Source organism: Anser anser (assembly GCF_964211835.1).
Source record: "Anser anser genome assembly, chromosome: 1".
Taxonomy (NCBI): Eukaryota; Metazoa; Chordata; class Aves; order Anseriformes; family Anatidae; genus Anser; species Anser anser.
This window is the reverse complement of record NC_139720.1, coordinates 158021533-158049098: the sequence shown is the minus strand read 5'-3', so window position 1 is coordinate 158049098 and position 27566 is coordinate 158021533. Positions and strand designations below refer to the sequence as shown.

The 27566-nt window shown below is 37.6% G+C and overlaps 1 protein-coding gene across 2 annotated transcripts in view; it reads left to right on the top strand.

Moving 5' to 3' along the window:
* GPC6 (glypican 6) overlaps positions 1–27566 on the top strand; it is an 823519-nt gene that overhangs the window by 435124 nt on the left and 360829 nt on the right. For both annotated transcript variants that reach the window (XM_083814533.1, XM_083814534.1), the window contains exon 3: positions 12175–12566. In XM_083814533.1, coding sequence (XP_083670659.1) covers positions 12175–12566 — 392 coding nt within the window. The remainder of the gene's footprint in view (positions 1–12174; positions 12567–27566) is intronic.

The window sequence follows — 27566 nt, the reverse complement described above, 5'->3', positions numbered from 1 at the left end:
TCTGGAGCACTTCTGGCAGCACATCATGGAGTACTGGCACAGGTTAACTAGAGAGGTTGTGGGGTCTCCTCCTTGGAGATCTTCAACGTGCTCCAAGTGTCCCTTCTTGAGCAGAGGGATTAGACCAAGTGACCCCCATAGGTCCCCTCTAACAGCTACCGATCATGTGACTCTGTAATTCTGTGAATTTTACAGCAAAAATAGGTAATAACAGTAACAAAATCCAGGGTATTTACAGTTTTATGAAAAATTCCTATACAACCCTTGTTTCCAAGACAAAATCTGCTGTTTCTTTGTAATCAACAAAAAGTTTTCGATATTTTCTACAGTAACATTTTCAGCTACTTTGCTAATGTTTACTATATTATACTAACACAAGTAAGGCATACATGTAACTAACTAAAACGCTTCATGACTAAATACATATTAGGACTGGATGGCATCTTTTGCAATTGTAGTGACATTAAACAAAAGAAGTCAGTTGAAATGTATTATATATACACATTAAGGGCAAGTATGAATGAACATCTGGTCTGTACAAGAGAGGAACAAGTGACTAATAAAGTAATGTTTTTTCAATGAAAGTGGAGAATATTTCCTAGATAATGGGTTGAATGAGAACATAATTTAATGCTAAACTCTAATATAAAAATCACCTATTGGGAACACATTTTTAGTTATATGGCTTGTAAATGTAGAAGTACTTAAAGTATAAGACCATCTAGGCTGCGTAAAAGTGTGATGTACTGCTGATGATGTTTCTTATTATGGAAAAGAAACAGTGCAATTAGTGTTGCCTAGTAGGTAACACACCTAATTTTTCAATTTTACAGAAGTTATCATTTTTTTAGTATGAGCTCAAATATCCTCTTACAGTTATTTTGGTCATCGTTCAAGGAAGTATGCTGTCTCAATTAAAATCCAGAAGGTGTATTCTTTATTGTGACCATTTCAAAGAAATACCCATTTTTGCTAGCTGTGGTGAGATATCTTCCCCTTATTGTGTCATATGGCTGAATGTTTCTCCCAAGTGACTAAGTATATATAAATTTGTAAAACAAAAAGTTACAGGACAAAAAAAGAAAAAAAAATACTATAATCTCTTAAAATAAGTATTTAAGTATTTTTCTTCCCTATTGCACCAGACTCTTAAAATTTTAGACTATCTGATAATACAGTAGTGGAAGCCCTAAAATCACCTTAGCAAGCAATAAAGCATACACTTACATGTGTATTAAAAGAAAATGCTAGTACTGATCCAGTCTAGTTGCTAGGAAGAGACAGGCTCCCGCAGGATGTGAATAGGAGCCCCCATTTCAAAGCCGAAGCCAGGCTCCTGACTGGAAACCTCCTTTTTCTTCCCATGGGTACATAAAGACAGAGGTGGAGCAAGGCTTCACACTGAAGCTCCTAAGTCAGGTACATGGAGTTGAAGTGATGTATAACCTTGGGTGTATATCGTCCTACAACTTCAGAAGATAGGCAGTGGGAACCCATGTTCTTCAAGTGTGTTAACTGAGTTTTGTTGGCATTGTGAGACTGTATCTCAAGAACCACTGGAAAACTGAAGTTTAACTCATCCTTATCCCTTTTATCCAGCTGTCATTTCTGTGTTTTTCTTTCTTTCACATTCTTTTTATTATCTCCAGCTTTCTCTTTCCTGTTTCATCTGTACCGCCAGTTTTGTGCTTGTTTATCCTCCCACATTTGAAAGCGTCTGTGGTAGTATAGTGCAAAAAGTCAAATATAAGGCGTCTTTTCAGCATGGATCACCGAGGACCCTTCAGCACCTGCCACTCAGTAGAACTGACCAGCTTTCCAGCTTGTTCCTCCTTATCTTCAAGGACTGTCACTCTGAGCTGGAAAGATTTACATGAGAAGAACAGTCAGTGGGAGCTTCAGTTCAGACGTGACACATTGTTACTGTTATGTTTGAAGTAGCTGGAGAAATACCAGAATATTGCACAAAGAAATAGTGTTTAGCACTAAATGGAAAGACTTCACCGCCAAAAGTGACCCATAGTCTCTACTCCACTAGACTCAGGAGGAAGTGTTAGACACGAGTGAAGAAAATATGGCCTATGCCTAGATTCCCCGTCAACCTGTCAGATAAAGAACATGTAATGTGAAGAATTACATCTCTCTGAGAGATGGATGAAGACTGTAAATTAGAGAGTGCAGGCAATTCAGTCTCAAGATTGCAGAGCAGATGGAAGAAGCAATAAACAGTAGAAGGCCTGGAAGTCTAGTAACTGTCGTGCAAAGACAAAAATAAATAAATAAATAAATCCAGAAAAAGGTTCCAGATCTTCTAGTTCCTCCTAAACCAATCCGCTTCTTTTCATTGCAAGACCATAGCAGAGTCAAAGCTACTGTTCATTTGTTTAGTTCAATGAAATATTCTTTTTGATATGTCTAAAAGATCCAGCAGCTAATCAGCAGAACAGCATAGACACACAAATCTTTGTTATCACTATATATCACATGTCCATTTAGACAGAAACTTTGTATACCATACAGCAGCTAATAAATGGGAACGATTCCTCAAATAAAATTGCCCTGAAATTTTAAGGCCACTTCTATGTAGCCTTAAAATCAAAGCAGATTATATTGTTTGAAATCTAAGATAGCCCTAAATATATACCAATCTTGCAAAGATTGTTTTTTCAGTTCATTGTACTATATCATACATCTAGGTTTCCTTCTGACTGGAAAGCTTTCCCAGTAGATGCTCTCTTAGGAGCAGAAAAAGGTTTCTGTCAAGATGGTTGGTCAGATAAAAATCATTCAAGTATCACCTTGATCCAGTGAACTGGTGTCTGCAGATGAAGGCTGGTGTTCACATTAAAGCCATTCAAATACAAACTTTGTTTTCTAATCCCTGATCTTTGAAACATCTAGGTAGGAAGGATTATTGACTTCACAGATCTCCATAGGGGATCGAATATCTTTCTAACATTAGATGAATGCAGATCTGGGATCTGAAAGACTATTTTCTTCCAAAATAATGTATCTTTTCCTACATTTATAGATCATGAAGCCAACTGCGTTATCCTGAACCTTAATCCTCGACCTTATCGTTAACCCGAGATATTATACATTGCCTTGTTTTAAGTCACATATTTAAGTTTTGATTGCCCAAAGCTTATTTCTAGGATCACTTCTGGTACAACATAACATATGTTGGCCATACTACTGCTTTAGGAAAAAATAAAAATAAAAATGAAGAAAATCATCCCTCTAACAAATTAAGCACATTTGATTTCCTGACATTTAAGTTAACTTAGTTTGATGTTATAAAAGAAAAAGAAAGTTTGCCACTACAGTGAGGATTGACCATGTAGCTCAATTTACAAGCAAGAAATTCCGTGGTATCTCTGCATTATTAAAGCAACAAATAAAATTGCGTGCAGTGTCCAAATAGTCAAAAAACAACCAGGTTAACCAGTTTGTATTGCATACTGCTTGGCCTTAATAGCGCACAAGGTTCCTCTGAGTGTGGATGTGGGGAAATGGAGTAAGATAATAAGTAAATTGTCTTGAAGGTGTTTTTATCTTTTTCATTAGCAATGTAAAACTGTAACAGCTGTTATTAGCTGCACTTAGAAGTCTCAGGAAAAGCTATCAACATGACTTCATTACATCTTAAACTTCAGGCTTATATACAAAGGCTTCAGGCCTTATATACAAAATTAATTGTAGATATATAATAATTTCAATAGGAAGTCAAACTTCAAACTGCTCTTACGTCAGGTTTCTGTCAGGTTGCTCAAACAGAAGTCTCTTCAGTTATTGCACCATTATCTGTCTCAAGTTCCGCATCTTAGATGTTTTTGATGTAATGTACTTTTTTTTATAAATATTAAAACATTTTTTTTTCAAAGAGAGAGAAAGGTGAATTCAGATGGAAAGGAAAACTGCAATAGATTTACAGCAGTTACAAAAATAAAACTGTGTAAGTATTTCTCAGCTGTCTGCACTTGCAAGTTTGACTTGAAAGTAGCTGCAGTTCTAATTTTAAATATATCATGTTGCACCAAATCTGAGCTGTGTGATGCCTGTCTTTCTGCACTGGGATTCAGGAACTGCACTTCCTACTGGATATGTGATCCTGTACATGCTTTCAGAAAATAACCCTTCTTGCTTGTGAGCAGAGAAGGGCACATAGCTGAAATGTGAATGTGAACCTCTAAAAACCAAATAAGGCCCAAGAGCAGGTTTTCAAACTCCTCAATGACAACTTTTTACAGTAGTCTATTAAGTTTGAAATGGGAGAAAGAAACAATAAAGACAGTATTCTAAAAGAAAAGAAGAAGTCCTTCTTGTTTCCATATGTGCCGAAGTTCGGGTTGAGATTGCTGCCTCTGAAACCCATTTCCAAAGCATCACTGTTGTCAGATTGTGGTTAGTCATCTCATTGTACATAAAAGTCAATAAGATTACAGTGTTTTCCTCTGGCCAGCCATAACCTTCTTCCATGTGAATGAATCCTTCCCTTGGTCAAGCTGTCTACTCTGAAAAGAGACATGAAGGCATTCATAGGCTTCGGTGCCCCATTACTTCCCAGAAAAACACCTGACCTCTAAACACCGCAGAATTTTCTAACAGTAACAAATATAATCTCTGTTTTGGGACCTGCTTCTTAATAAATAAATAAATAAAAATAAAACTGTTTTTGTTTGTTGGTTTGTTTGTTTGTTTTTCCTTCTTCAGACAGAATATATAAATTTTTCTGTCATAGATCAGTTTTATCTGACTTGGACCAAGGCCATTTGTCATTAATTTTCCCCAGTGTTTTTTGGTCCACCTTATGCTGCTCTGTATAAAAAGAAAATAAAAAAAATCTATTAAATTGAAGAGATTGTTTTAGATTATAAATGTGGCAAAGAATTTTCATACAAAATGTTGGATGGTAAATCTCCCTAACTATTGAACTGGATATTTAATAGCCTCTAGTGGTGCATAGAGAAAAACAGAATAGGCTCTATATTTTAAGACAATTGTTGCACAGAGTCACATAGTTTATATATTGTTAATATCATTTTCATGAAAGCTTTAAATGTTTTCTTCAGAACAAACTGTGGTAACTCATGATTTTTTCATGAGGCAATATGCATTTTTAAGAACATATGATCTAAAATTCATCATTCTGAAATTCACAGATGTCCATGAAATGCTACATGTCTGTCTTTGGTCATGGATATTCATGACAATAGTACTGCTGTAAGTGTTTAAATGCCCGCTCATAAATATTCTAGAAGTTGGCTTTGTAATGCCGTGTGACACATTGCTTACATTTTATGAGTACCTCACTTGGGCACTTTCTGCTTGATAATGAAAGTAGAACCTTCAGGGACAGTTATTACTGTATATAAAAATATGTGAAAAGCTATCTCTTTGCTTTCTTTTTATTCCTAGCATTTTCTTTCTTGGTTATCACTATAAGCTCAATAAATTCTTCTAGAGGTTGGGAATTTCAGGTTTTGTATTTACTATGGAGTATATATCATCAATATAAAGTACCAGATGCAAGAGAATGTGAATTGAGATTCTAGTAAATGTTTTTAAAAGTATATTTTAATGTATAATTTCACATTTTCAAGTGAAAGTGACAGGTTTCACCTAATTGCAAGAATGTCAGAGTAGAATCAACAGCCTGATCAAGTTTCCTTCTTAGACACACTAAAGAGGTGTTAATAAATGAACTCTTGCAGGGAAGAAATGGTGAGTTTAGCATGTAAAGGCTGCACCTGCACCCTCTGAAGTTCTCAATAATGTTCTCATTGACTTCAGAGTTGCAGAATAAAGGTTTATAAGCCTTTATCAATGCATGTAATCAGCTTCAGATAGATAACAGATGCTTAACTGTGTATTAATGTTCATTTGTACAAAAACTTCTTTGTATATTGATGTTAAATAATGCCTTCAATTATTTATTAGATTAGGTTCACATTCTGATAATGGTATTTGATGTGTAAATAGCAGCCTATATTTTTTTCCCATTTGCCTGGTCTAACTTGTCTAACCCAGCCCAGAACACACATGTTTATGTTTCCTCCCCACTCTCTTGTCCCTTATCTTAGCACAGGGCAGTGCTGTTTACTTTGTCTCTATGTAAGGAGTAGGGAGTGGATGAGGATGGAGCCTCAGTGTTCTCCCCTTTTTCTGTGTCTCCTTTCTTCCTTGCCTCAAGCTTGCAGAGGGGTCAGCAGCAGAAACTAGACAACATAGTGGGAAAGAAGTCATGGACTCTGGGCAGGAAGCAGGGAAAAAGATCACTGTGAATTGCTATCTATTATAAGGTTTTGCAGTAGTTTGAGAGATGGAGGGATTAAAGGGGGGAGAGAGACCATCATCTTCACTCATGACCTTTCAGATTGTACTGGCTTCTAAAAATGTTAATAGCGTCCAAAAGATTTCATAATCTCATTATATTTAGAGGGATGGGACCATCTAGAAAAGGTATCAATATCCATTAGCAGCTAAATCATTTCATCCATATGTGATTTTACCCAAGACATAGGTGAAGGATGTAAATCACCTATTCTGAAATGTGCAGTTATAGGACACATTTAATTATCTGACCTGTCTTTCTTAGCCTAAGATATGATATTTATATATTCAAAGCATGTTAAAAAATGAGAAAAATTTTCAGCAGACCTCATAACATTGCAGCATTTGTTGTTCCTAATGGGAGCTGAAATTTGTTTCCCAGTTGTGAATGTTGAGTGTTTCTGAAGGTCAAAGCTATAAGGGACATTTAAAATTAGTTATTCAAACTCACTAAAAAGTAATACCAATGCACTGGTAGCCTCATGCATACAATTTGTTCGCTCTTGAATATAAATATAAATGTAATGTCAAAAATAAGGGGAAAAATGATCTGCTGTAAGTATTTTCCTTACAGCAATTTTTTCTTAATCACAAAGTTAAATTGAGTTCTTTTTGTTTTGTAAGGTTAGGTATTGTTAGAAAAAAAAAAGTAATCTCTGAAAACCTAAAATACATAGTTGAAATATGGAAGAAAAAACCCACACATAAACTGTTTACCCACACAGAAACTATTTAGGTTAATTTCACTACAGTTTTAATTAGATAAATCACAATTTTCACTAAATGACACCATTGTGAAATATCTGTATGTTTTTTGTTTGGTTGGTTGATTGGTTTGGTTGGTTTTCTTTAAAAAAATAAAAAGGCCTTTTCAAGAATCCTGTAGAAAGATGAAAAGTTCACTAGAACATTTTTTTTCTTCATGAACAAATAAAGAGAAAAAGAAATAAGGCATTGAAGAAAAGAAGTCAACTGTATGTCGACTTGATGTATGTCATTAACCTAAGTACCTATACATAAAGAACATATTTTATTCAAAGAGGCAGTCAGCTTACAGGAATTCAAATATCCTTCTTACCATCTTACCATCAGCCATATCATTAGATGTGTTCAAAGGTGTCAAATGAATTTAGGTACCTAAATTCCATATACAGTAGGTGCACCATCTTCACAGTAAATGGTAGATCACTAGAATTTGTGAGCAATTTGAAAATCAATGCCGGCAAGCAGAACAAGACTATAATGGGAAACCACCTGTATGTTGTACGGTTGGTGTTAGTCAATGATGGATGAATTCAGTATTTCACCCTAGGCAACATTTTCCATAAAAGCTGATGAAAAATCACGTCAAAAATCTCTGTCCAGAGCCTCTGAAAAGTAGCTGTGCTGCATTTCCTCAGGTAGCAGCGATACTGGTTGTCAAGCACATAAGATGATAACAAGGAAAGTCCTTTTAAAGAGGAAAAATGGGCAGAATATATCATAAATAAATGAAATTGTCATTTAGTATTTTTGGTCTTAATCCTTTCTTTTTGGATATCTTTTTGTTTTCAGGAATTGGCCAGCAAATTATTTCCAGCTTTGCATCTTGTCCTGCAGTTAGATGTTGCTTTTGCTTGTATTACTGATGGAAAAGAAAATGAAGGGAGCTTTTTAGGCTGGGAATGATCACAGAACATCAGCTTCAACATAATACAACTTTGTTTATCTAATTATTGCCTCTAGGTGGTTGTGATTATATTTTGTTGAAGGCAGTTATTACACTGTGTCATGCTGCGGTATCATCCCCAATCCTGATCCACTGATGTGGTGACAACTAGTCATCACTTCAGAATTAGTCTAGCTCCCAGGTTGAATTAAATTATGACACCAGACTACCTATGTTAAAATAGAGTGAGAGAGAAAGCTTTCAGTTTCCAAGGTAGTGGGAGAGCTGAGGAGACTCTATTTTTAATAAGAACAGTACCTACTATTTGGTAAGGGACTCTAGGCAATGCATCATGTCCTTTTCCTTTGTAATTGACTTATCATGGTCAAAAGGTTTAATAACAATTCAGACTTCACTTGCAGAGACAGTTATTATCAATCTTCCATCAGAAATGTACAAATAATGTTTAAAAAAAAATAGAGGAAGTGTTATTAATTGACTGGAAACCCACCATGTAAGCCTATATAGAGCGTGTAATGGTTTCAAATCACATTATTCTCTCTTCTTTTCAGCTGTATGGATTGTAGCTCAGTGTGCCTTAGACGTTATCCTTTTGAGCTACCTCATAAGCAGGCCTGGATGGGCTTCCTGATGACCCTCTGGCTAATAAATGAAAGCTGTATAAAAATGTGTTTGCAACATAAGACATACCCAGGATGTATTCTGTCATATAAATGAATCGCCACTTAAAATTAGGAAAAAATATTTCCAGCATTAACACTGCTCATGACAGCCAATTTTGGCAGGAAAAAAAAAAAAAAAAAAAAAAAAAAAACCAAGATATATATGTTAAAACACTGTTCAGCTCTGTCATATATAGATTCTCTTCTCCAGTCCTAGTACTTGAGTGCCTTCCAGAAACACATTAAGCAACATGACTAATGTCTGTCTCATCTTCGTTCTTTTACTTTGAGCTGAAATATAATATTATTTTACAAAAGCTATCTGCAAGTTGATGAAATATCTTTGAAATGAACATAAAATCTTTAAATTACTATGAATACCGTGGGAAGAAAAAATAGCCCTTGTGGAAGCAGCTACAGTTTCTCTTGATGTAACTGGACAAGTGCCCAGTTATGTTAGGACAGAATATCTATACAGGAGCGGCATAAAGCAGTCTACCTTCTTGATGTATGGAAGATTTCCTGACTGAGAAAGAAAGTGATCCTTCACAACAGCATTCAATTTGCTGGATGGGAATTAAGACTTTTTTCTAATAAATACAACAGGACTTTTCTCTGAAACTGGAAAACACGTCCAATTTTGTAGCTGTTACTGCTTTATTTTCCTAATCCTGCATAGGTTTACTGATGCAGACAACTGTCTTAAACTGTCTTATGTATCAAAGCATACAGAAGACTAAAGGTCTAACTTTTTAATGTCGTAATAACTTACTTTAAGCAATAGCTCTCAAAGACTAGAGACCTATGAGAAGACTAAAAATTAAATAAATGTACTTCTATTCAGAGGACATTAGCTTTCCCACAGAACGCATATGTCTGGTGTCATATTTGGACAAGAATGTAATTTAAGCTCATGGAGTTACTGGTAATGTTTGGATTGCAATATAAATAAAAATTGCAACCAACCTGGTCCACATTGTAATAGATGCTGCACAAGTGCAGAATAAATTTCTGTCCCTTCCTAAAATGTTTGGTTGCCTTCCAACAAACTGACTGTGAGATTGCTAAATAATACGCCTGGACAAAGAAATAATAGGCTAACAATCTCAGACCAGAGGATCTGTCAGCAGCTGAAGCTGTTATGCTTCACTGTGACTGACTTATTCAATGGCATAATCTTTTCAGATAAATAGTGGGATTCCCATAATAACTATGGACAGGAAGAAGCCAGCACGTGAATTGCTTACAGCAGCCTCTTGGCATACAGAACATCGTAGGAGAGAATTTGAGAGGTCTGGGTTCACTGTTTTTGTGATTGTCTTTCACAGTTGTCCTTCAATTACACCGGCCTAAAAGCTTGGCTTCAGCCTTAAAACATATTTTAATTTGAGCCCCAAATTCTCTGCCATCTTTTTGCCTTTCATAGTGCATGAATAGAGAGTTAGATGTATTCAGCACTAAAGGCAGTATACATTATTTCTTAGAGGAAGAAATGCTGACTGTATGAAATAGTAACAAAGATTATTCCGATGTCAAGGATATTAACATGTCAGAGTAAGGGGTGAAAAACAGTTTTGTTTTGCTTTTCTCTAAAACTGCTTTGTCAAAATTAGTGGATAATTTGGAAAAAACGTTACAGAAGACCTCTGTACTGTATGTCATGTAGCTCAAGTTATTCCACTTGGCAGCAGAGAAGAACAAAGGAGTTTTTTGTGCTTTTTGTTTTTGTTTGTTTGTTTGTTTGCTTTTGTTTTGTTCTGTTTTTTTGTTTGTTTGTTTTTGTTTTTCTTTCGTTTTTATTTGGTGAAAGTTTATTCTTTTCCAAATTGAATTTATGCCATCTGAGGAGCTGTGATTTTAATGACAGTTTAGACATTGATACATCTATTTAAATATATTTTTCCTTTAATAAATGCTTTGATGTAGTGAGTGTGTTCTCAATGTTCTGTGTATACATTTTCATGATAACCCTTTTGCAGTTATGTGGGAGATCAAAGACTGCAACTCCACACAATCTCTGCCAAAAAGGAGCCACTGTTTTCTTATGGAGTCTATGCAGCCTAGTCCATAGCGTTTGGTTGATTCTTCTTTCAAGTGATCACTGTTGCACATTCCCAAATTTAGTGTATATTTTTTCTTATGCATTCTTAATTGCCATCCTGTCTTTAGCATTGCAATGGTCCTCATTTTCATAAGTCTCTTTAGCCACAGCAGGGCTATATATTTTTACACATTACAGTAACGTTTACAAGGTTTTTACACATTACAGCGTTAGCCAAGCCTGTAAGAAGTCAGCATGTCCCTGCAGATAGCACACATAGATGCATCTATGGCCAACAACCACATATTTAGCATCTGGCGTCCCAGAGCTGGCTACATATTGACTTCTGCATCAGTGTGAATCATTTAACAGCAGCAAATATATATGTTTTGCCAAGGATATTGCAATTTCTTCCTTACTGTATGCAATGCCCCATTTACAGGCCACAGCAGTCACTGAGCTCTTTTCCAAAGGAGATTTAAGGAGGATGACAAATGGACTCTACAGGAAGATGGAATGCTATGCCACCAAAAGCATCTATGCCTGCTGATCTAGAGATGCCTAAGGATCTTAGCAAAAGAGATGATCACACATTTCCACTGCCCAAAGAGAGATTTCAGAGATCTCTGCTGTGATTGGTATCCCATGGGCTCAGTTCCCAAAAATAATATTTTCCAGAAGCCAAAATTTAGAAATAGGTAGTGTTATGTGCCTGAGTAGATAAGAGGCACAGAAGCAGTAAAGTATGAAATGCATTTAAAAAAATTTAAGGTCTGCTATTCTAATACCAACAACTAACACAAATTGGAAATAGTAGTCTGGCTGTGACAGAGCTGGTAGAGGGTTCTAGTACAGTGCTTCAGTAGAGTAGCAGATTATTGAAAATGCTAACATTTTCTTAGTGTTACCTAGACAAATAATACTTTAAAAGGAATTCTGCTCATTTCGAGCCAGGTCTCTTTCAAATTACTTTCAAGAACATTTGGAAATAAATTTTCAGATTTATTTCTGTGGTGTTGTCCTATACTGTAATAACTTCAGATAAATAGAGCCTATCATTGTCTAGCTATATTTAAAATATTAGAATTTTATTTCTATCATATTAATGACTTCACATTTAGCATAACAGATTTAGTAAACTGACTATGGAGGATTTTACAAGAGGCTGGGAATGGCATGTTCAAATATTAAGTGGAGAAATGGAACAACCCTTACTGAAATTCTAAGTGTATTTTTGTTGTTCAGTGTTGTAGGGTCAACATCTTTCTACCTTGCAGTCAATGGGAAGCCAGGCTATACCTTATTTTTCCTTGTCTCTGAATTAAGCTATTTCTAATCCAAATAAATGAATTTAACTAGCAACAACATATTAGGACAAACTTTACTAATGGTAATGTAGGAATGTAATCAGAAAACTCTTTGGGCTTTACTAATATCTCCTTGCTAACATCTCCTTGTTTTCCCTGCAGAATTTTTCCGAGAACTTCTTGAGAATGCAGAAAGATCCTTAAATGACATGTTTGTCCGGACATATGGCACGCTGTACATGCAGAACTCGGAGGTTTTCCAGGATCTCTTCACAGAACTGAAGCGGTATTACACGGGAGGGAACGTGAACTTGGAGGAAATGCTGAATGATTTCTGGGCTCGGCTGCTGGAGCGGATGTTCCAGCTTATAAACCCCCAGTATCATTTCACTGAGGACTATTTGGAGTGTGTAAGCAAGTATACAGACCAGCTGAAACCATTTGGAGATGTACCCCGGAAGCTGAAGGTTCAAGTGACTAGAGCGTTCATTGCTGCACGGACCTTTGTTCAGGGGCTGACAGTAGGCAGAGAGGTTGCAAACAGAGTATCCAAGGTAATCTAAAATCAGGGTTTCTTAAGCTTGAATTTGTTTCAAACATACTAGAAAACTGAAATCTGATTTTTTTATTTTTTTATTTTTAATATGGGGTGGTGCTTTTCTGGTGTTTTGTTTTGTTTCATTTTTTTCGGGGGGGGGAGGGGGGTGCTGATATACCCATACTAAATTTATAAATACGGATAATAGTTGTTTTTAATTCCTGCTGAAGATATTAAGGCAATATTGACTAGAAAGCATTTCCCTTTGTTTAGGATACAAAAATGAAATATCAATATACACCAATGTTATAGCATGGTAGTGATTGTCATTAGTAATTCAAAACCAGCTACATATATAAAAGATGATGGTCATGATCAGAATTAAAATGTTTAAAGTAAATTTATGCTGCTGTTTGTTAGGACAGCAGAGCCCTCACAGCATTCATTCATCCTGAAACTGGGTGATGGATTTTGTTAGAAATGTCTAGTCATGTTCTTGATGAGAAAATAGACCAAGAGTGACACGTCTGGAGCACGAGCTTTCCCTAAGGACAATTCGATTCACATATATTTTATATTTAATTATTTATCTATGCAAATATTTATGACAATTATAATCCTCGAGGGCTTAATATAATTAAAGCTCTTCAAGAAAAAAAAAAGAAAAAAAAAAAAGAAACACACAAAAATAATCCATCTGGGTACTAGAAATATGCCTGAATTACTTTCTCTTACACAGTGTTTCAAATTTGTTTTTTTGTTTTGTTTTGTTTTGTTTTGTTTTTCTGAATTGCTGTCCCAACTAGATATTTGTTCTGTAATCTGGCTATTTCATAGTCCTAGTTTGTAGTGTATTTGGACCTTAACTATATTCTGAATTCTGAAGTGGTCGAGTGACAACAAAATGCCCAAACACTCTCTTCTAGAAAGTAAGCATATGCATGATTTTGATGTTTGCCCTTTGCAATAGTTTCTTGCATTTACAAGCTTAAGCCGTTCCTCTTTGTCAAAAGGACTGACTCTCTTGCTTCATTTAAATCACAGCAAGAAGGTGGAGTAGAGGTGCAGCTGAGTGCTGAATGAAACTGCAATTCAGGTGCTCAACATGATGAGGAAACCTGTCTTCTAAATATTTCTTATCCTGTATGATGTGATATTTTGCAATTAAAAATTCAAAAGCTATGGATGTAGAGAGGTAGCTGACAAGTGAGAATCTGATTTTATATGTAGGACATTGCATGGGAGGAAAGGGTCATTTTATGCTTAAAAGTTGGTGAATGAATTATATGATACTGGTTACCCAGCTAAAACCAAATTTTCTTCCTTCCAAGAGTCTTCCTGGGTTACAGAGCCACCTTTTCCTTTATTTCTGGCACTGTCAATTCTTGCAGTTTCTTCTGAACAATGGCAAGGCATATCCCATCCCATCTAGCCTGGTTGGGGGCAGATATGTTATGAGTGTGTGGAACATGTATATTTATAGCCCCAGGTTTCCTGTGAAGAGCAGTGATGTCCTTGTTTGCCAAGATTTAAGTTAGTCTGCTTAGGTCTGATGTCACTGTTGTGTGTAGGCATTAGGACTTACAGTATTTTTTGGATCAGACTATAGGGATTAAGCTATGTGAATCACTAAATATATGTACAATATCTGAATTCCAGATTAAGGTGTGAATTGCCTTCCAAAATGTCACTTTCCCTCTGTATGTATATAAATGCTCAGAACATGCAGGTGTCTCCCTTCTCACATACCCTGGAAATAATTTCAACTCACCTTCTGGATTTGGGGTACATAAGCCCTTTCGAGGATAGAATTTTAGACTGCCAAGTGATCCTAAGATCCTATAATGAGAACTATTAGCTCTAGTCATAAAGTGAGCCTTGTTATAGTATCAATTGAAGATGATAATAGCTCAGTAATGCTCCTGGTTGAGTGTATGTGTGTGTGTTGTCTTTTTGTGTGTGTGTGTGTGTGTTTGTTTTTAACATGAAAGCAACTCTTTAAAAGTGCTTGGCAGTTTGTGCAAGATACAGTACAGAAGATACAGTACATCTTTGCTTTATGTATAGACAAATAATGACACTCTATTAGAGTACATCTAAAACTCTAACTTCAGTTTTGGGTCCCTACCATGCAAGAAAAACAATGAGTTCAGTGGGTGGCCACAAGGGTGGTCAAGACATTAATAATTGCCCTGGCATAATAGCCTGTGCGACTGGGGCTTATTCAGCCTGGAAAAAAAGGTGACTTCAGGGGCACCTATCATCTATGCTTACTGCCTTAGGAGACGTTATCATAGAAGTATAGAATCATAGAATAGAGTTGGAAGGAGTCCATAAGAATCATTGGTCCAACTCCTGGCTCTACACAAGACCGCCAAAAAATCAGACCATACGTCTGAGAGCATTGTCCAAATGTTTCTTGACCTCCATCAGACTTGATGCCACGACCACTTCCCTGAGAAGCCTGTTCCAGTGCCTGACCACCCTCTCAGAGAAGAATTTTTTCCTAATATCCAACCTAAACCTCCCCTAACGCAGCTCCATGCCCTTTCCTCAGGTCCCATCAGGTTCACCAGAGAGAGGAGATCAACACCTGCCTCCATATTCCTCGTCATGAGGAAACATATTCCCCCTCATGAAGTCTCCCTGTTTCTTCTTCTCTAGGATTAACAAACCAAGTGACTTTAGCTGCTCCTCATACCTCTTTTCCTCTAGACTCATCACCATCTTTGTAGCCCTCCTTAGGATGCTAATAGGTTTATGTCTTTCTTATATTGTGGTGCCCATAACTACACACAGTACTCAAGGTGAGGTCTCACCAGCACGGAGCAGAGCAAGAGAATCACAGAATCACAGAATCACAGAGTTGAAGGGGCTGGAAGGGACCTCGAAAGAACATCAGGTCCAACCCCCCTGCCAAAGCAGGTTTCTTAGAGCAGGCTGCCCAGGTAGGCGTCCAGACGGGCCTTGAATATCTCCAGAGAAGGAGACTCCACAACCTCCCTGGGCAGCCTGTTCCAGTGCTCCGTCACCCTCACCGTGAAGAAGTTCTTTCTCATGTTGGTGAGGAACTTCCTGTGCTCTATCTTGTGGCCATTACCCCTTGTCCTATCCCCACTAACCACTGAAAAGAGGTTGGCCAAATCCCTCTGTCTCCCACACCTCAGGTATTTATACACATTGATGAGATCCCCTCTCAGTCTTCTTTTCTCCAGGCTGAACAGACTCAGGTCTCTCAGCCTTTCCTCATAGGGAAGATGCTCCAGGCCCTGTATCATCCTTGTGGCCCTCTGCTGGACTCTTTCCAAGAGGTCCCTGTCTTTTTTGTACCGGGGAGCCCAGAACTAGACACAGTACTCCAGGTGAGGCCTGACCAGGGCAAAGAAGAGGGGGAGGTTCACCTCCCTTGACCTGCTGGCCACGCTCCTTTTAATGCATGCCAGGATCCCATTGGCCCTCTTGGCCACGAGGGCACACTGCTGGCTCATGGTCAACCTGTCATCCACCAGGACCCCTAGGTCCTTCTCAGAGCTCCTCTCCAGCAGGTTGTCCACCAGACTGTACTGATACGTACGGTTGTTCCTTCCCAGGTGCAGGACTCTACACTTGCTCTTATAAAATCGTCTCCTTCGACCAGCTAGCAATGCCATATTTGATGCATCCCAGGATACAACTGGCCTTTTTGTCTGCCAAGGCACACTGTTGACTCATATTCAACTTGAACAGAACTCCCAGATCCCTTTCCGTGAGGCTGCTCTCCACCCTCTCTTCCCCCAGTCTGTATGTATATTCATCTTTGCCCCTTCCCAGATGCAGAACCCAGAACTTCCTCTTGTTAAGCTTCATGTTGTACTTGATTGCCCAGCTCTCTAATTTGTCACAATCTCTCTGCAAGGCCTCTCTGCCCTTGAGAGAGTCAACAGCTCCTCCTAATTTACTACTATCTGCAAACTTAATTAATATGCATTTGATTCCCACATCTAAGTCATTTAGGAAAATATTAAAGAGAACTGGCCCTAAAATGGAGCTCTGAGGAACCCCAGTAAGTGACTGGCCACCAGCATGATATAACCCCCTTTAATGTAACCCTTTGAGCCTGACACATCAGCCAATTTTTCACCCATCGCATCGTGTTTTTTTTTTCTCTGGATGTATGATGGAGGTTTTACACAGAAAGCTTTGCTGAAATCCAAAAATATTACATCAGCTGACTTCCCTTGGTCAACTAGATAGGCAATCTTGTCATAGAAGGAAATTAAATTTGTTAAACAGGACTTTCCCCTTGTGAACCTTTGTTGCCTGTGAACAGTGACTGCATTGTCTTTCAGGTGTTCTTCAATAACTGCCAGAATAATCTTCTCCATAATTTACCAGGCACTGAAGTGAGACTGGCAGATCTGTAATTACCAGAGTCTTCTTTCTTGCCTTTCTTGATAACTGGAACACTTGCCAGCTTCCAGCCGACTGGGACTTCTCCAGATTTCCAAGACCATTGAAAAATAATTGAGAGAGGTCCTTGTGATGGCATCAGCCATCTCTTTGAGTACCTTGGGATAAATCCCCATAGAATTATGTGCATTCAGTTGAAGCAGCAAAGCCCGCACAAATTTGAGGTTGGCTGAGAGTTTATCATTACTGTAGTCGCGATCCTTCAACTCAGGTCTCCTGGGGTCCCAGAGCCCATCATTGGTTTTGAAGACAGAGGCAAAGAAGACATTAAATGTCTCTGCTTTGTCTACATCCTTATTTGTGAGGTGAACATCCTCATCAAGTAATGGACCAATGTGAATTCTGGTCCTCCTTTTGTTGTTAACATATTTTAAAAGCACATTTTTTTTTTATTTTTATTTTTTTCTGTCCCAATAGTACTGGCCAGCTTCAACTCTAATTGAGCTTTGGCCACACAAATTTTCTCCATACAATGACAAACAGCATTTCTGTAGTCCTCCCATGTTGACCTACCTCACTTCCCATGGCCATAACCTTTTCTTTTGCTACCTAAGCTCTAGAAGATGATCTCTGCTAAGCCAAGCTGGCCTTCTGCCCCTCCCATTGTCATCACTGAGGCTCTTCACAACGGGGCATGGTGGTATGAGCTGAAACAAAAAGAGTTGTCTGAGTAGAAGGAGAAACTTTCCACTAGGCATATGGTCAAGCAGTGGATCATTTGTCCAGAGAGGCTGTGAGGCTCCATGCATGTAGGTTTTGTCCAGATTACACAAAGCCTTTTGAGACGAGTAGGTTTTGTAGAGTCTGACATCAAAGTTCCTCCCTGCATTGAGCAACATGTTGGACTGAGATCCCTTCCAACTCAAATTATCCTATGAACTGATAAAAATGTTAATTAAAAAATGACATTTTTACTTAAATGTAGAATATGCTTTGACTACAAGACTGACTTTCACATTAAAATCTCAGTGGCTGTATTCACACCCACAGCAAATGTTAAACAATTGCTAGTTTTAGGGACTTTGCCATATGCAGTCTTGTGGGGCAGGTACAAAAAATTCAGGTGACCATGTGTAAAATTAATAAATATCCTGCGGAGAGGCTGTGATTACTCTGAGATCTAAGCTTTCATGATTGTATCATAAATGTGTTATTTTTATGTTGGTGTATCTACTATAGAAAATGACAAATTCTCTTCTGTAAACTTCATTTAAAAATACCACAACCGTTCCTTAAATTTAACACATAACTTTGCAACCAAGAAAGAGACAGGTAAATGTTTTTGTTGCCGTTTTGAAAGTCATACAGATTCAGCCTGGATTTAAGTTTCCCTGTACTCTAATATCAGAAGATTCTGTGATAAGAAAGCCACATCTGTGTAAGGCAAGAGAAATGGAAAAAAAAAAAAAAAAAAAAGGAAAATGAATTGTTGCAGCCCTTTTACAGAAAGCTTGTCCATTCTTTTCACTGTCTGGGAACTGGTGGGGATCGCCTACCTGCACCACCACAAGTTAAAAAGATTTTTTCCTTTCTGGTTGTGGACCCATTATCTCACTGAAATGCCACTGCAAAAGGCTACCAGCATAAAACAAAGTGGAGACTACACACCTTAAACAATGTGAGAAAGAGATTTATTAATGGGAAAGTTAGTAGTAACTTCTCCTCTCAACCTTTGATTCACTTTCTCAGCCAATTCTGGTACATTTTTTTGGAAGAAGTTAACAGGTACCACACACAGAAGGATTTGTTCCCTATCTTATTTCAGGGATATGCGCTTTCTGAAGATTTCTCTTCAGAGAGCGTGTAACACTATTACTGGCTGAAAAACATGCAAACACTCAGTGCTTTCCTTACAACGAAACTATATTCCCATGCTTTTCCCAGGAAGTTTTATTGTGTTTATGTGCAAGGTTTTGGTAGCAGGAGTGCTGCAGAGGTGGCCTCTGTGAACAGAGCCCAGCAGCTGCCCCATGTCTGATAAGATCCAGCTCCAGATGGCTCCAAAAGGGACCCACCACAGTCAAGCCAATGGCCGACACTAGTTACACCTCTGTAAAAGCATATTTAAGAAAGGAATAAAACTGCTGTGCAACAGCAGCTGGGAGAGAGGAGTGAGAAAATGTGAGAGAAACAGCCCTGCAGACACCATGGTGAGTGAAGAAGGAGGAGAAGAGGTGTTCCAGGCGCCAGAGCAGAATTTGCCATCAGTGTGAAACCACCACAGATGTATACACTCAAGCACACTCAGAATAGTTGACACATATCTCAAAATTTTTCCACTTGCTGTTTGCTTACGTAAGTGAGATTATAATTCAGATAGATCCCGTTTAAATAAACAGATTAAGTTTTGGTTTTGTTTTGTTTTTAGGACATTTGATATACATCAATCATGAAAACAGACATATTTGCATTCCATCTATATGAAGTTGTAAAGTTTTATTTGAACTTTTGTTTTTTCAGAATCTCAAAGTCCAATTGCACTTTTTAAGTTTCAGAATTTTTAAATATACATATTTCTCATACAAACGTATTAAAAATTTGACAGTCTCTGTTAAGGTGTTGTTAAATCTCCACTGAATGTAGATTTTCACTGTCTTGAGTAGCTTTCAGCTCACTAAATTCTATATGTGCTTTGTAAAGTCGTGTATACACATAAAAAAGTAATGATTTTTTTTCTTAAAGTGAGAAAAATGAAACCTACTTATTCATTAATATATAATATAGGAAGTGCCGTTGTGTGCACACCAAAGCTCTGTTTGGTTGCTTTTGCCTCAATGCCCAGTAATTTAAAGGTCCGTACAGGAGCAGAGCTTCTTCCCTACTATACTTTCTTAAGCTATAGCTAGCAGGTATTTATAGGCTTTCCAACCTACAGGCTCAGAAATAACTGGCAAATGTTTTCCATCACCCATTTTTCCACCATTTTGGCATATCCTAAAAACCTGTAGAATAGGTTGTTGTGCTTTGGTGGAGAAAACTGTGATTTTTACTTTTATTTTTTTCCTTATAAAAATATACTATATTCAAATGACAATGTTTTTAAATGTATTTTGATCTCCTCAACTTTTTCTTGGGGGAGAAACAAACAAATAAAAACCCTGCAAACTTCCTTACCAGCTGTGGTTCGGTATTTAATGTTATACTGAAGAAACTAATGAAAATATTTCTGAAGTTTCTGCCAGCTGTGATTTCCAATAATGCGACAGAAAAGGCATATGTATATTTTCATGTTCATCTTCTACTCCGTTTGAGCTCTGCATACTTTACAAGTAAATAATGATGTTATTCTCTCTGGCTCATAACAAAACATCCCCAATAATCATAGTACTGGCTTTGAACTGTCAATGAGTGGTGGAAAATGATGGTCTTTATTATTTTGCAAGAGCTTAGGATTCCTAAAATACTTTTCCAAAACGTATTCATAACTGAATTGCCAGCAGTATAAAGTTTGTTGTACAGGAGAAATTTTTCATTAAATAAAATTTTCATTAAATGCTGGACCAAACACAACATGTAGAAAATAGAAGTTCCCAGAAAATAGTTAAGACTGAAACTAAAAGCAAATCAAAAAACAGTTTAAATCGCTAAGTGGATGTGTATTTGCCCCAGACATCCTACTAGTTGGTAGAGGCAGCACAGTTTCCTTAACACAGTGTTTTCCCATCAGGATAGCATTCCACTCAAAGAATATTTTTTCCTGTAAGTATTTTTTTCCATATACTTTTAATTGAGAGCTGTGTAAAAATGAAGAAAAAAAAAAATTATATTTCCTGAGCATGACTTCTCAAGCCTGTCCTGTGCTAATTTCTCCTCTTAACCTAGGTAAATTCACACTGAGAATGTTTTGAGTTTGGTAGGAAAAAAAAAAAAAAAAAAAAGATAATGAAGTATGAGTAGTCAACCCTACCCGAAATCACAGTTGTAAGATAGCTGTCATTACTCCACTGCTGCTCAGAGCTCTAATTTAATCCCAGGCAGACAGATACATCTTCTTTGGTTCTTACACTGAATCTGACACTCTAGGAACACCACGTCAACACAGATTACTTCTGTTTACATAGATCTGGGGTTTTAGTTATTGTTTTCTATTTTTTCTTTTCACTAAGCTTTTTCTGAATTTGGCCACTTTTCTCCTGGTATATATTGGGATAAGGACAAGAAAAGTTATTCTTAGTTTGACTTTGCCTTTCATGCTTGCAAACTTACGCTACCAGCAAGCAAAGTAGTGTTTATAAAGTATATAAAAGTATAAAGTGAAGCTTAGCTCAGAAGCACCGTTAGGGGCAGTTAGTGATTTTGATAGTATAAACATTAAAATTTGCAACCCGACCACTAACAACGTATTTTTTTAATGCATTTAAATATTAATTATCATTTATTACAAAATAAAAGTGCCTGTTACAATACTTTTCTCACTACCTGGCATTGCCTATATGTCTGCCTTCTTTTAAACCAAATAAAACTATTCTTCCCCTGAATCTTATTAAATTACATTGATATCAGACCTCACATTAGGAGCCTGGTGATATATATGGGCAAAGTGAAGCAAATTAGTAACACGATTACAAGGTTAGGTCCAAGATTAGTAGTGAAAAGTAGTCTCTAGTAATTGCCTGTGATTGCTTCTACTCACAGAATGCCAAGCCACTGCCTTTTAAATACACTGAATCAATATTCTTACAAACTCTGCTTTTCATGGTTTATAAATAAACATTCTACTGTTTGTGAGAGCTATAAATAAAGGTCAATATTGAATGTCACACTGATTCAAAATGTAATTATTGCAGGGAGAGGGGAAAAAATACAACATGCTGATAAGTCAGGTAATTAAAAGTCAAAACAAATACTACTTTAATACTGGAAGATATGATTTGCAGGATGTGACAGATAAAGAGCTATGTGACCTGTATATTTAACTTCATTAGCCAAAAATATTGGACTTGTTAAAGTCACAAAGGGAAAGGAGATCTAAAATCGACTATAGTTTTCACTAAACTATATTGAGTTAATATATCTTTCCAAGAATGGGATCATATCATGCCACGAATAGACCACATTCTTTTTCCTCTTCCTGTCACATAGTGTTCTTCAGACAGGGATTTAAGGGATTGTCCAGACAGGGGTTTCTCAGGTCTCAGAGACTTCTATGGCATAAAAGGGTGAATAGCATCTATGCTGGAGTGCTTTGTGGGAAATATCTTTTGATTTTAGGTTCTCCAGCTGTGCAGGAAATCTCTCCTCCTTTCATGGAAAGAAAAAAGGAAACAAACTAATTTAGTTCATTTGCAGACATTTCATGGGAAAATAAACCATCATAAATTAGATGTCTTCCAGATGTCTCAGACTTACTGCAGTGATCTATTTTCCACCTTATGTGCAATGGAGCATCAGATAATCCAGAAGAGTAACTGAGGAGGAAAGGCTTATAATGAAACAGTGACTCCAATGAAAGCAAAATGGACGTAGGATATCTGCAAAAGTGGTGTATGTCACCTCTATTAGAATTGTCAGATATAATCAATGGCCTGAGTTCAACTGAATCATACTACTCAGCCAGACAGTCTTACTCAATATCATCTAAAAAGGTCTACCAACCTGGCTTATTATTCAATACATACCGTTTCATATCTCAAAATTTGCTGTAGCCCTAGTAGTCTTCTAGTTGGATCCATATCATTCATAAACAAAGATCTCCTGATACACTGATTACGGGGCTTTTTCTTGGTTTGTGCATTTTTTTAGATGCCTGTGACACGTAAAATTCAGCTCTACATGAAAATTCTACCTATACATTCAGAATCAAAATGAAAGTATTTTAGTTTAACAATGTCATTAAACACTATAATGACACATTATAAAAATAATTATTCACATTATTATTATTTATTTTTTTTTAGGAAATTTATTTCTTTAGGTGTTCTCTAGGATTGCCAAGAACCATATTTTATACACAACCCTTCAAATTATTCAAAGCAATTGTGTTTCCCACCTGCAAAATATGTTGATATGGCACCTGCAGTAGCTAAGAAGATATGTAGAACTTTTCCAGAGGAATTCCTAAAACAAAGGATAGAACCTAATGCATGTCATTATACATAGCCACGTCATGATAAAAATAATGACAAAGAAGCAAAGCACACCTAAGAGCTTGCTGACCCTGATAGATTCAGACCCTCTCTGTAATTAATCTTACAGCAGGTTTTAAGTTTTCTGTGTTTTAGCACAGGTGAGTAAAAGAAAATTCAAAAGAATCAAATGGGAAGAGTAAGGATATTAAAAAGTTTGAAGGTTAAGCTATGCAAGAAGATCTGTATCATTTTGCAGTATTCTGACTTTATAGAATGACTATTTTTACAGATTGTCTTCATCCTGTTTTGAAAGCATCCTATGGAAGCACTGTTTTCCAATCATGATTGATAAAAGCAAATCATTTTGTTTCTCATATGAGACCGATGCCAGAAAACTAATAGCTTCTTCTACCTACAGCTTTCTACAGAAAGCATTAGTCAAGGAAATATATGATTTATCTAGAACTCATCAGGAATACTAATAGGACTTTAAATGTGTATCTGTTTAAGCATGTTAGTCAAGAAAGTCATCAGCAACAAATTGAAAGAGGTAAATTTCTTTAGGACTTTAAAATAAGAAGTCTGAAATCAACTATGTGGATCTAAGTTCAATTTTCAGTTATTCAGAGGTCAGTGAAAGTTGGCTTTATTGTCAGCTTAGGTCTTGCATCTCAAAATACCTCTCTCAGAAAAAGAAAGCTGATATGAATAACAGAATACAAAATGAAGCATTTCAGTGTAAGAATTCTGGTCATTTATAAAATTTTAAACTTATCCCTATTCGCCATTGTCTGCTTCTACTTTACTTTGCTTTGATAAGAAGTTTTTTTTTTCCTTCTTTTTTCTTTTTTCTCTTTTGAAAGACTCCAGGTTCATTCCTTGAGTAATAAATGTACCAGACAGAATGGTGGTAGAGCTTTGAATAAAGTTGAGAGAACTTAGTTTCTGCTCTGCTCTGCATCATATACTGGTAAAAGAGATGTATAGCTGAGAACAACTAAGTATATATAGAGAGAATTTTATTACAGGACAATACACTGCCTGTTTTTCATAAGGGTATGCCAACATTTGGCAGCTGGCATATAAGGTTTGCTATTTCCCAAAACCTCAGCACAGTTTTAGCCTATGAACAACTTCCCCTTTCTTGAAAATGGCTTTGTTTTTAAAATAGCCCAAGACACCCTGATGTTCAGGTCTGTCCTAGTACTGTGCAAATTTGACTTTTGGTCTTTGATTTCAGAAGGTTTATAAATTTTACAGGAAATGGACTTATTCAGGAAGCATATACAAACTTGCAGCTTCATCCTCATTTACACGATGTTCATTATCACCAAGCAACAAAATTTCATCTATACTTGCCTTTGATACTTTTTGTCTCATGATTATTTCATTTGTTTCCATATGTTAGTGTTATCCATGGACCCCAAACCAAGTGTTTAAGGCAGTATCTGGCAAGCTGACAAAGCTAGGCAGGCCGAGTATACATAATTCTCATTTCCTGTTCTCTGCATGCTGGGTTGTTATGCCAAAGTGTCGGCAGTTATCTCCACAGAAGAAGACACTAATCTAGCTTCAGGTGGAAACAGTTAGATACTTGCTGCTTCACCTGTACTGTAACAAATCCATGGCATCCACCCAAGGGTGCTGAGGGCATTGGTGGATGGGATTGCTGAGATGCTTTTCATTATCTATCAGTGGTCATGGTTATCCAGAAAGGTCCTGGAAGACTGGAGACTTACTAACGTGAAGAAGGGTCATAAGGAGGACCCAGGGAACAAGCCCGTCAGCCCGACCTCATTGCCAGGAAAGGTGATGGAACAGGTCGTCTTCAATGCAATCACACAGCATATGTGGGAAAAATGGGGGATCAGGCCCAGCCAGCATAGGTTCATGAAAAGAAAGTCCTGCTTGACCAGACTCATCTCCTTCTATGACCAGGTAACCCACCTGGTGGACAAGGGAAAGCCTGTTGACACAGTTTACCTAGACTTCAGCAAAGCCTTTGACATGGTCACTCACAGTATTCTCCTGGAGAAGCTGGCAGCCCATGGCTTAGACAGGTACACTCTTTGCTGCGATAAAATCTGTCTGGACAACCAGGCCCAGAGAGTGGTGGTGAATGGAGTGAAATCCAGCTGGCGACAGGTCATGAGTGGTGTTCCCCAGGGGTCGGTGTTGGGGCCCATCCTTTTTAATGTTTTTATTGATAATTTGGATGAGGGAATTGAGTACACCCTCAGTAAGTTTGCAGATGACAACAAGCTGGAGGGAAGTGTCAATCTGCCAGAGGCAGAAGGACCTGCAGAGGGACCTGGACAGGTTGGATCAATGGGCAGAAGCCAATGGGTTGAGTTTCATCATGGCTAAGTGCCAGGTCCCGCACTTTGGTCACAACAACACCATGCAACATTACAGGCTTAGGGGAGAGTGGCTGGAAAGCTGTGCAGAGGAAAAGGACCTGGGGGTGTTGGTCAATGCTCACCTGAACATGAGCTGGCAGCGTGCCCAGGTCGCCAAGAAGGCCAGTGGCATCCTGGCTTGTATCAGGAATAGTGTAGTTAGCAGGACAAGGGAGGTGATCATCCCCCTGTACTCAGCTCTGGTGAGGCTACACCTTGAGTACTGTGTTTTGTTTTGGGCCCCTCAGTACAAGAAAGACATGGAGGCCCTGGAGCGTGTCCAGAGAAGGGCTACAAAGCTGGTGAAGGGCCTGGAACACAAGTCCTGTAAGGAGCGTCTGAGGGAACTGGGGTAGTTTAGTCTGGAGAAGAGGAGGCTCAGGGGAGACCTTACTGCTCTCTCCAACTACCTGAAAGGAAGTTGTGGGGAGCTGGGGGTTGGCCTTATCTCCCAGGTAATTAGTGATGGGACAAGAGGGAATGGCCTCAAGTTGTGCTGGGGAGGTTTAGGTTGGAAATTAGGAGACATTTCTTCTCAGAAATAGCAGTCAGACATTGGAACGGGTTGCCCAGGGAGGTGGTGGAGTCACCGTCCCTGGGGGTGTTCAAGGAAAGGTTGGACCTGTTGCTTAGGGACATGGTTTAGTGGTTGATATTGGTGGTAGGGGGACGGTTGGACCAGATGATCTTGGAGTTTTTTTCCAACCTTAATGGTTCTATGATTCTAGTTCAAATTGAAGTTTTATGCATTCAGTTTGTAGAAGAAAGCCTAAGCCACAAAAAACATAGATCTGAATTTCACAAACGTAGCCTTCAGTATTAAAGTACAAGAAAGAGAGAAATTTCAGACTGTATTCTTCTCTTCAGTAATTTGTTGGCTCAACTGTACTGCCAACCAGTGTGATGTTATGGCACATTGTAATAGCTGTGATGAACCCCATTTTTCAGACATGAGTCAAAATAAGTGAATGCATATGGATCTGAGTACTTGGTCTTCTTTGTCTGGGGAATGCAATAATTGACCAACTTTGATCTGTGGCATCTAAGATGTAAGAACTCAAGACAGCTCACACCTAGGAGCCATGGAAACAAATAAGGAAGTTTTGCAACTCAAGTGCAGTTTTCTTTTAGCCCTATGATCTTCAGTGTTGATGCAACACTGACGGTAATTAGGTTGGAGCAAGTCTAATTTGAATTTGAACTGATGTTTTCTTTGGTGGCTAGTCTAACTAGTTTTTCTTTGGTGGCTCGTTTGATATCCAAGACAGAAGAAATTCAAGGCTCACTGCTGCCTTTAGTTGTGGAGATCTTAATGTAAACTTCAAGGGAGTAACCTACCACCACACAGAGTGTGGGAAGACAAAACAAAAGGATTTTCAGAAAACTCCTAGCAGCCCATCCATTGTGTGTAAGATCTAGTTTAGTAGGAAAGACAAACACCTATGTATCTTTTTTAAGGAACAGTTCACATCTGTTTTTAAAGAAAAACATACAAAGAACAGATCACAGGACAAACTACTCTCAAAACTTCCATACTGATCCTCAAAACTAAAATTCTTTTGGGACCCCTTAGGATGTTTCCTGCCCAAATGTGTGAGGTTAAGAGAATATCTTAATACAATACAACATTCTTGTTGTTACAAATTTCATTGTGTCTAGCAATAAGCATTTAAAAGTAAGACAGAATATCAGGTTTTCACTTAGATCAGAATTAAAATTTTGAGTGAAGAATGTTTTCAGATTGATTTATGTTGTGTGTAAAAGCTAACAGAGAAGCTAGCTGACAGTTTCTACTACTATCCATTTACTCTTGCTTCGGTTTTATTTTACAGTCTTATATGTATAGTTACAAGAATTTTAAAAAAAAGTGTCAAAAACAATAAAAATTACTAACTGTATTGAAAAAAAAAGGGGGGGGGGGGGGTAATATATATATTTAACCAAAAACAGCCCAACAGTGTTTTTTTCCTCTAACCTCCAAGAGAGCGTCCTATGTCCATATCATTTTCAGCCTGATTCCTCAAAAATGTTTCTGAGAGAATTATCTTCCAGACTTAGCTTAGTACTGAAGCAGTGTGAATGTACCTATGTCTGTACGCT